General features: G+C 37.9%; 1 protein-coding gene across 11 annotated transcripts in view; it reads right to left on the bottom strand.

Annotated features, from left to right (window-relative positions):
* The window catches only part of SLMAP (sarcolemma associated protein), a 169,933-nt gene that overhangs the window by 38,746 nt on the left and 120,337 nt on the right, over nt 1-10,850 (bottom strand). For 9 of the 11 annotated variants that reach the window (XM_006033679.3, XM_014524722.2, XM_014524727.2 and 6 more), the window contains 3 exons: nt 5,662-5,718; nt 1,733-1,813; nt 1,400-1,459 (listed from right to left, as the gene is read on the bottom strand). In XM_006033679.3, coding sequence (XP_006033741.1) covers nt 1,400-1,459; nt 1,733-1,813; nt 5,662-5,718 — 198 coding nt within the window. The remainder of the gene's footprint in view (nt 1-1,399; nt 1,460-1,732; nt 1,814-5,661; nt 5,719-10,850) is intronic. The other 2 variants (XM_025215584.1, XM_025215585.1) reach the window with 1 other exon arrangement.

Here is a 10,850-nt window from a genome sequence, read left to right as displayed (position 1 = left end):
GGGGGGGGTGCTTTGCAGCAGGGAGCTGCATGTCTGGAGCCAGTGGCACGGGGCAGTGCACATGCATGCAGGGGCCTGGACTCATTGCTCACAGTCTGGCCCAAGCAGGATGGAGGCAGCTGGGGACCCACTCTGGCAGGGCTTGGAGGGGGGAAGGGGACTGCGGATCGGGAGTGAAGGCACCAGCATGGGAGAGGGGGGCAGGAGACTGTGGGCTGGGCACAGAGAGGGCCAAGGGGTGTGGGTCAGGACAAGCCAATCTTGGCAAATGGGTCCCGGTACAAAAAAGGTTCAGAACCAGTGTACTAAGCCACAGCAAAGCCAACTGCTAGCGCTGAAGTGGCTCATAAGATCTTAAAAGCAATAAATGCTCTGACAAGCTGTATTGAATAAAATGGCTGGCTAAGCAGCTATGGATGAGAATTACAACAGATATTGCTAGTTTATTGCTAACAAATCTCACAAGGCAGGAACATAAGGGAAAATATCATCCAGTAAATAAACAAAGTTTTCCTATTACTAAAATCATTAAAAATAATTCAAGAGCACAACTGCTTCTGCAGGGAGGTAGGACAAAACAGATGAAACAAACCAAAATATAATAATGGAATTATATTCTGCTTTACAATAATTTATAAACTGGGTGATGACTACTTGAACTTTTAAATACAGAAGGTCAATATGGGAACAACGGGTAATCCAGAAGAGTGAAAGAAAATAGCAGTAGCAAGGGAGTAGCCTGATAAAGAAAAGTGACTAGATAGAGCATCTGTTTCAGTGCCTGAAAACGTCAATATGTGATTTTTTTTGTGGTCTGATAGGCCAAAGTACTATTTTTTCATATGCAAAAAGCAGAAATGGGGCTAAGTAAAGCACACACACAGACATTCAGTAGGGGTACACTTACATGTTACAAAAAGTGAACTAGATGATCTGCTAGATTATTTCCACCGTTAACTATTTTCATCAAAACCAAAAAAATATGTACAACTATGTTATACAGAACTTTACAGAACTTTTTAAATAAAAAAACCAGTGCATTAAATTGTAAAAGAAATACATCCCCAAAACAAGACATCCATTGTTCCCTATAAGACACCAGGAGAATTTCAAAGGGTAGCCAAATTAAACTCTGCCACTAAATGAACTCTTCCCTTCTTTGAGACCCAATATTACATGTCAAATTTGGGTAAATTTACATGTTGCAAGTTATTTTTTGGCTCCTGTGCATGAAGGACTTCAGATGCAAAGCACCATTACATTCTTACATACACGTCATGCACTTTGCTTATTAAGGTTCTTCTACATGAAGAAATGGAACAATCAAAATGCACAAGTTATGTAAAATGTAGACCTTTCTTAATGCATCTAAAATTTAAAAAAGTAATTTTCTATTTACCTTTTAGAAGCGATACTTTAGCAATAGGTTCATTTAGCTCTTGTTCATCCATCTGGGCATCTAAAAGAAAAGACGTTACGACATTACATTGCAGTGGGAAGACTGAAGTCAAGGTCTGTAATCAGATTCTACAAACAGATCAGAGGAACTTTCACTGTTCCTTCTGCCCCTTAAAATTAGCTCCAGGGCAGCAAGATGCAAAATCAAATAATGTTCTCTACTTAAAAGATGCAGTTGGTTCAATTTAATAAATTCTTAATAAGCTGAATGCTAGATGGAAAGAGAACACTTGAGAGCAATGCAATCTTGCAGAAATTTATATCGAACACTTACCTGTAGTGTCGTCACTGCTTTTCTCCTTGCTTGGGCTGAGCGTGTCTGACAAATCAGATTCTTTTGCTTTTGCTTGGTTTTCTGTAAGAAACAAGAGGACGCTCAACTAAAATTCACCTATGTTCCATACAACTACCCCCACCCCCACTATAAATTCTAGCTCTGCTGTTTCATCTTAGTTGTGAGTACAGAACTTCAGAAGACTGGTACATTTGTTCTTTAAAAGGAGCCAAAGTTTTCCTTAGGTCTTTTACAGTCCTCCAAAGCTGACTGAATAACCATAGGGTCACATCTCAAATGTTAGTCTGTCATGGGACATAGCAGTCTCACGCATAGCCAGAGCTTTTGTTTAAAGCTGTAATCCTGCCAGTTGGAACCCAGTGTAAAAGCCGATTGTTTTATTCCGTCATTCAGGGAACAAATCAGGAAAAAAAAATAGAACAACCTTTCTGGAACAATACAGATATTGTAGTATGCAGGAAAGAAACAGCTATTAAGAACAAAACCCTATTTTGCAGCATTTTGGACAAGTAAAGTAACAGGTGCTTGTATACATTGTAATGGAATAAGAATAGGAAATGAACCATAAATAAAGAATCTGTAACTTGATCAACATAAACATTAATAACTATAAGTCATTTTAAGTTTTTGTTATATTACTAGGAAATGAACTACATCCCTTCCACTAAAGCACCTCTGAAGGGCTTGTGAAACAGCCTTCCCATACTTTGTTCATAATATATTAACATGACACATACCACGGCCACAGAAAATAATATTTTGGTTAGGTCAAGGGGCCTCATGAGGAGAACAGTGAGAAGGAAAGGGGGCTTAATTATACAAATTCATCCTCTTGCCCATGCACCTGTCTTCTTGACTCAAAGAGGCTCAAGATTCATTTTTATATGCCTCCTTAATTTTATTTCCAAACTTCAGGGTAGCTCAGATGGATGCACACCTCATTAAACAGACACAGCAGGTCTGGACCAAAAAACATTAAGTATGTGTCAGTTATGAATTATGCCCTTAACAGCGAGACTTGAGGTTATATATAATGAATTTTTGGCTGATTACACTCTGCCTTGTTTGGCTGCCTACCCCAAATTAGTGGACACTTCTTCTGAGGGATAACTGTTACGTAATGAAGGATTTAAACAGAGCTATTATAATGTTACCAGCAAACAATCTTTTCTTCCCTACAAGAATGCATTTCTTCACCTACTAATACAGTACATGCAAACAAGGGATCTGGACAGAAAGAGGGAAGGAGACCATGCAATTATAGACAAACGGATGCATGGAAAATTCATTAGGATTGGCAGGCTGAATCGTGTGAAAAAAAACAACCCCAAAACAATTCAGCATTGTGAGCTTACCATTTTATGCCAGAAAACAACCTGAAAGAACCGACAAAGAGAAAGAAACCAAAGCACAAGCAGCAAACCTTGACAAGCAGACTAGACCCAGACAAGGTAATAATGGAAAAAAAACTTTTTCCCTTTCCTCCAGGACAAAGAAAATAAAACTGTACATGCTTGCTGCCCCAGAATACCCAGGTAGGTGTGAAACAGAGGAGACTAAAAACAAGCCAGCAAGGTGTCTCATTCTGGCAGATTTACATATGTCTGTTAACAAAGGTTGCACAACGATCCACATAGGGGAAGGGCAGACTGGTGAGCAGAGCACAAGACTAGGGGTTTAGGAGACCCGACACTCCTGGCTCTAATTTAAACTTCATAATTCACTACTGACAAATTGCTTAAGCTCTAATTTGTTTGCCTGGAAAATAGGAACAGTACTTTCTCTCTCTCTCAGGGGTAAAACATTTAATGTTTTTAAAGTATTTTCTGATATTTGGACAAAGGCATATTACACTATTGAATACTTATAATCCAGCCATAAAGCTAAGCAAAGCAATATAATTTTCCTTAAAGACTAGCCACTAGAGTAGTAGAGTCAAAACTAGCTGTAAAAAGCCATGCACATGAGTTATGTCAGAAGTCATTTGAGAAACATTAATATGAACAATTCTGGCATCTGGTTTATTCAGATTTCCCCGTGGCCATATATGGAAATGTAATTTCTTACTCAGTACAAAATGGGAGGCAAGATGCTAATTCCAAACCTGGACTCTGTACCGTGCCCCCCCCACCAATGCCCTCCTTCATAACTCTGAATCCTTGAACAGGGTTGGACTTTACTGGATCTTACCAAAATCATGTGCCAGTTCTAAATCTGAAACGGCAGAGTGCAAAGGCTTAAATGGCTCAGTGGGTCCAAGAAAAAAGTAGGATTCAACAAAATACAAGGGACTTTGGTGACAATCTCATTGAGAACTGCTTTGCACTGATGCCCTAGTGGGTTTATCTGTGACACAAGACTGCTAAACTGAAACACACTACCACTGCTTTGCCCATGGTAGCCTCCAAAGCAGAAGTAGTGTAACTGTATGCTGTTAGTGCAGAGCTACACATCACAGTCAGTAGATTTTTATGTGGAGGACTTTTTGATTGTCCTTGGTTAAGCAGTTACAATCAATACTGAAAACAATAGAACCATTTACAGGTCAGGATTGAGGAGCACTAGCAAAATTATGGGGGGAAAATTCACCAGTTACTCTGGGTTTACACAATTAAACATATTTCAGAGTCTAGCTAAGTGAATATTACTTAGTATATCAGTAATTTAACTATACTCACCTTTTCAACATTTGCAAGAGTAGCATTTTAATAAAAATATTCATTTTTATGTAGCACTCTAGTGGCACATTTTCCTCAACTTTCAATACAGTTTAAAATGATAAATTTTTTTGAAATTGTTGACATGACACTTATTAGATGAGATGGAATGCACTGACATCAATACTAAAAATAACTCACCATTTTGCAAGATAATTGGCATGCAAGTGTGAAGTTACAGTTGTGTTTATTGTATGCATTCTTTTGCCAAATAAGGCAAGTTGTCAGTAGTTTATACAAGCTCAGAAACAAGCTAAAATGTAACTGCACAAAGATAACAGAAAAGAAATCTAGATTTTAACTAATAGGGTTTAAAGAACAAATGCTGGACCCTAAAATGACCAAAATTTGTTTTAAAAATAAACAATCAGTGATGAGTAAAGGACGGAGAAGTTAAAAGAAATTATCCTATATTGAACCATATCTATGAAAAGCATTAAAAAACATTAAGTAATGAGTGTCAGCTATCAACTTACCTCCACAAAATAATCAATAGCTAACAGTTAACAAAACATAGAACTATCATATTAGTTATACACATTTGTAGCAGTCTTGATTTTGACTTTGCAACTTAGGACTGATAAATACTTAGGGATCTAAGTTGTACATATGCATTTGAGTGCTTTTTCAAAGAAAAACAGTTTGTTAATGTTCTGTTTCTTAAGGGAAGCAAGCACCTTCATATGTTCTTGTCTTTAGAAGCAGGTTTATAAGGGTGGATATCAATTTAACACCATGTTACTTAAATTACTAACAAGTTAAAGCACACACTTCACTTTTCCTCCTAACTGTTAAGACCAGACAATGTTTCCTGGTTTTCATTACAGTGAACAATCCCAGTTTGTGAGAGGCTATCCAAGCTTATTAAAAAACACCCCCAGCCTTTAAAAGACAAAAAAACCCCAAAACAAAAAACTTTGAATAAGAAAAATCAGTCAAGACTAGTCTTTCATGCATCCCTACTCATCGATAATAATTTCATCCAGACATTTTGCTAAACTAATCCATGAAGTGGAGTTTCAGTGGATACAAATATTCAGCCCCTTTAGGGTCTTTTAAAAAAAGACTAATTCAAATATTTAATAAACCAACAATAGTAAATATTTAAATCAGAAACTGTGACAAAGCATCATTCATAATATGTAAAGCACATTTTAAAAAAATCAGAGTTATATAATCGAGAAGTCTAACCTTTTAATAGCTTGGCTTCTTCCACTTTGGTTAGATGTCCCTCGTCTATGAGCTTGTCTGCCAAACAAAACAAGTGTTACTATCCCAGCTCAAGTTAAGCATTTCCCTGTACGTGTCTACACAGTCTACATTCCATGACCAAATTAAAAGCTGATAATATTACTCTATGACCATGCTTGAACAAAAACTTTAGTCTGGCATAGAAAGAAAAGCAGATTATCAAAAAAGTCTGCTGTAACGTAAAGCATAATGAACAAAGCAGAATTTATATTAAACCTTTGCTCTACAATTTACTGAATAACTTCCACAGTCAAATTCTTCAGTCCTCCAGGAAATTAATGAAGGACTAATTTTATTTTAAATAGGTTAGGCAGAACTTCTTAGAAAAGCTATTTTATAAAAAAAACCAGAGGTTTAAGAATTTACTTCCACCATCGACTTACATGCCTGGTACTGTGACAATCTAGAAACAAATTGCAGATGGTGTCAACAGGCAGGGAGAATCTAAAAAAGACCTCTATATCTTAATATGTCTAATGACAGTTGCCAAACAAGACTGTTTTGGTGCTAACTAAACATACTTTTGTGAACTGCCCAATTTAGATGTGGGGAAACTCCTTATCTGTATGCAGTGGTTAAGGGATGGAGTTTACTTGTCTACATCACATGCTAGCAAATGTGCATGAACACTTAAGGAATTGGAAAGTTTGCTGCTCAATTACAGCCACCCCATAGAGCACATGGAGGCAAAAAATAAGGACACATGGAGACTAAGTATGAATTTATGAAGGAAGGAATTGTTAGAACTGTTCAACTAGTAACTACCTGGTAACTTCATGAAAGGTGCTTCCACAAAGGTCCTTCAAACTTAAAAAACATCTAGTGGTTCCAACTCTCAGAACTGCCATGTGTCTTGCATCTTACAAGTCTCTCTCTTATCATCCATGTTTGGCATCTGGCTATGTTTTAAACAGGGATCAGGGAATATTCCCCTGCAATTTCTCTTATTGGCTGAGAAGAGCTATGGTGGCAACCGGTTTCAGGCTGCCTCTTTTTGTCTGCTTCCTGTGCCCCTGCCCTGCTGGATTCTAGCAGAGAAGCAAGAGCTTTAAACAGAATGACAAAGCAACTGGATGTTTAGCCTCATGTCCTACTTGTGGAGAAGCAACAGGGTGCGATAGGAGTACCTCAGAGGTAATGAAAAGGGATAGAAGGCTCAAAACTGAGAGCTCATACTGGAAAAGGACAAGAGACGTGGGGTACAGGATTATGTGATGGGAAAACAAAAGACAAATGGTGAAGTACAGATTGGGAGACACTCAGCTGTATAGAGATTTAAAAGATACATAATGACATTGAAGGAATAAGCATAAAATCAAAGCAATGTTACAACTTTAAAACTCTACTACAGAAAGTTTACTTAGTCAATCATCTTCCCTTACGACTCAACAGAAGAATATGCACAAGTAATTTTCATGAAGAATTTCAGGCTTTAAATGATCATTACACCATTTTCTTAAATTTTATATCATTATTGCCATCTTATATAGACTTAGGAGACTTCCAAACATATAACATGTGGTTTGTCATGACTAAAGACATCTCTCTCACCTCAATACTAGTTTACAGTGATGTGCCATCATCTCTTGTACTAGGCTACCTAGATGTATGTCAAGTCATGTCCTCTTTTATTCTAGCTTGCAGTCAAGGCACTCTCACTTGAGATCTTCAAAAACTGAAGGGGAGCAACATTTGGCCTGCACTCCCCTCTCTGTCTACTTAAGTTCATCTGTGAGGTGTCCACACTAGTGATATCATCCATGCAATGAATAAAAAATTATCAAAGCAAGAGATTCTTGATATTTTCTTGTTGAAAGGCACCATCACAAGTCTGACAAAACCATATCAAGATAGAACGAGTATGGAGAAACTAAAGATGAGCTAGGAGAAAGTGAGAAACTGGGGGAACATAACTCACAGAAAGTGGACCTGTCACCAAAAAACACAAAGCAAGCGGGGGGGGAGGTGGGAGTATTACTTAAATTTCTGTGCAAAAACCCCTTTGAGAATTCATCTACTAACAGGCTGCATGCACCAATAGATCCATGTAAATCCGGCCTAAAATTGCTCAAAACAGCACGAATAAAGCAGATGGCAGCATGGCAGAACTTGCCCACAGTGGCTCCTGTATGCTGTGCTCTAGACATGATATTGGAAGACAGTGAAATTAAAGCCTCCCGGGCAAGGGAGATCTGAAAGGAAGTAGATGCGTTGGAAATGGATGCTTATCCACTGGAAGCAATGTAGCCACAACTGTGCAGACAGACCAATTAGCTTGGGGACAGCTATTTGGCTTGGAGACCAATTAGCTTGAGGGATTAATAAAAGAATTCCTCAATTCTCTCTCAAGCAATTCCTCTGAAGCAAACTTGAGAGTGTTGCTGCTGCACAGTTTATGGTGAGACACAGCCAAAGACAACAGCTTGAAGAAAATGGCTTTGCCTCCTTGGATTTCTATAAACTACTGGACTGTCATGCTGGAAGCATACAGTGTAGAAAATGTAAATGACTATAAATAGTACATTACATTCCTACTGAGCTGGTCACAAAGGAATACAACCTCCAGAAGTAGATCTTAGGGCTTTGAACATTTACATGAGACGGACAAAGGCTGTAGATCTCCAGAGTCCAGCTTGAAGATCATGAAGAGGATCTTGGGAGAATCACACATTTACACACCATCTTCTCAAAAGGAAAATGAACAAAACCAATTTCTTCCTACTCTGCTCCCAATCATCCTACAGGAAAAAATGGAACCCTACACAGAATCTTCCAAAGGAATCTGCCTTTCTGGAGTAAATATCTAAGATCTGTTCTACTGGGGATACCCAACTAACTCCCTCCTGAGCTATTCTACAAAGAAAGGCAAAACAGAACACCAGTCAGGATCCAGGCTAACCCACTCCTTTCGCAAGCAACCCCTTTTTTTGACAGGGAGTGTGAAAGAACAATGAGGTTGTTTCTATTCCTAGAGCTGCAGAGGTGCCTTGAAACTGAGAAAAAGGCTAGAAAGCTTGCTCCCCAAGTGCTATGGTTGTGTTTAGCAAATTTTTTGGAGAAGCCTTCAAAAAGAACCTTTGTAGATAAGAGTACAGAAGCAGAAAAGATGTTACCTAACAAGGTTATGAATTTCCTTTAAAAAGAGACAACTAGAAGACAGCAGAGAGACTACCTAATGTCACAAGTGCATCAACTTGTGATGTGCAGTTTGAGTCTCTGAACTCCTGGAAGAATCGTTCTTGGGTTCTGGTCTCGAGAGTCGGCAGGGGCTTCTAAAGCACAATACAATAACCAAGGTCAGAGCTGGTTCTACCCCTCTTTCAGGCCTGAATATAGAAACTGTCATTGAGTAGGCAGATGGGTGGAGCAGATCCTTAAGGCTGCAGGAAAAAAAATCTACAGGAGAGACGCTATCAGCCTTTCATTCTGGATTGTGTGTGGTGGGTCTTTTGCTGTTGTTGAGAGGAGAGTCCATTTGTCCCTCCCTGATAGATGCCATTCCAAAACTCTACTGAGGTTTGGGATAAAGGCAGCATATTTCAGTCATATACCAGCTGCAGCTGCTCCCAGGGAAGGGTGCGAGCAACTGGGGAAATCTGCCTGCATGCTTGGAGAAGGAGCAGGAAATAAGAATGTCATACTCAGATTAGCTACCACCTGCCTGATATAAAGACAAAAATGACTCATCCATTCCAGTGGCAGCCAATGCCATGAAGCAATTACTCAGGATAAGCTTGTAGCCTGGCTCTGACAACAAATCGATGATTTTGGAACCTCTACAATTCCCTGTATGGTAAAAATTGAAAGCCATCTAGAGAGAAATGAGTCTTTTTTGACCTGTCTCTCCTCTTCCTGGAAAAAAAAACAAAACTTATTTCAACAGTCTCTCTTTTTTATTATTTATTGCAATTAACATTAAGGTTAAAAAACATGCTTAGTCCACCATAATGGTTCATTGTGTTTTAGTCTGTGTGGACAAAATATTTTAACATGCACGTCATGAACTATAGCTCAATTTTATTTTATTTTTAACTGACGAAGCAGTGGCAAATAGAAGCAACCTCATTCAAACACAAGTGAAACAATTCAAAGCTGTTACTGGTAACATTATCTACTTTTAGTGACTGAGGTCCTCCTGTGCTATACCATAATTTAACAGCAGTAAGCACTCTGAGAGCTAAAAACATGTAAATCCATGCAAAGTGCAATGAAGCATTATTGTATTTCAAAACAAACAAGAAACAGTTTGCTTGAATTCATCCATTTTTATAAATGAACAGGAACAGATTATCACCCTCTGAATTAAGCATAAGATTACTCTGTAATTTTGTAGCGAGTTATAACCCAACATGACTAAGGGTAACAGAACCTGGATCACATTCAGGGAATATTAAGTGACATTTAATACAAGTTGCTGTTAGCATCTTGTGACCACTTTATTTTAGAGAGGGACTTACGGGGCAAACCAGACACACAGTTTACTAAATATATGCATTTCTATTATCGGAATAGAAAAGCAAGCAAAGATTCAGCTTTAATTTTTCATGAAAGTACAAGTAGTTTTTAACTACTGTATTAACCAGTGACTGTCCAATGAGAAGGCAAGACACACCAGTACAGCAAACTAGCTTACTGTAACAAATTATTTACTTGAAGAACAGATTTTTCGGTTCATCTTTAAAGACAGGCTTGTGTTGGTACATTTTTATTTATGTCAAGTGAAGACGACCTGGAGTGTTTTTTTTCCCCCCTCCCCTTTTTTCCTTTTAATGAAGTAGTCTACTTTTTTCTAACTAAGAATTACCCTTTGTCTTTGTTTGGACCAGGGTTGGGTAATTATTTCAGCTGGAGGGCCACTTAATGAGTGGTGGTGAGCTGTCAAGGGCCACACACAAAATCTTTCATGAGATATCATTTAATATATTAGAGATTAAAAACAAATCATATACTAAAAACATCAAACATCTACTATACTTTTATCATTAATTTATACTCTTTATATATTATATAATTTAATATATAAATTTTATTTTAACAAATATTTTTGTCCTGGTTTATGGGGGGATTTTTTAGTAGTATATACATAGAGGTGATTGCATAATAGCTGAAAATAGTCTTACTCTTTTATA

Source organism: Alligator sinensis, unplaced genomic scaffold, assembly GCF_000455745.1.
Source record: "Alligator sinensis unplaced genomic scaffold, ASM45574v1 scaffold1273_1, whole genome shotgun sequence".
Taxonomy (NCBI): Eukaryota; Metazoa; Chordata; order Crocodylia; family Alligatoridae; genus Alligator; species Alligator sinensis.
This window is presented reverse-complemented; position numbering and strand designations above follow the sequence as displayed.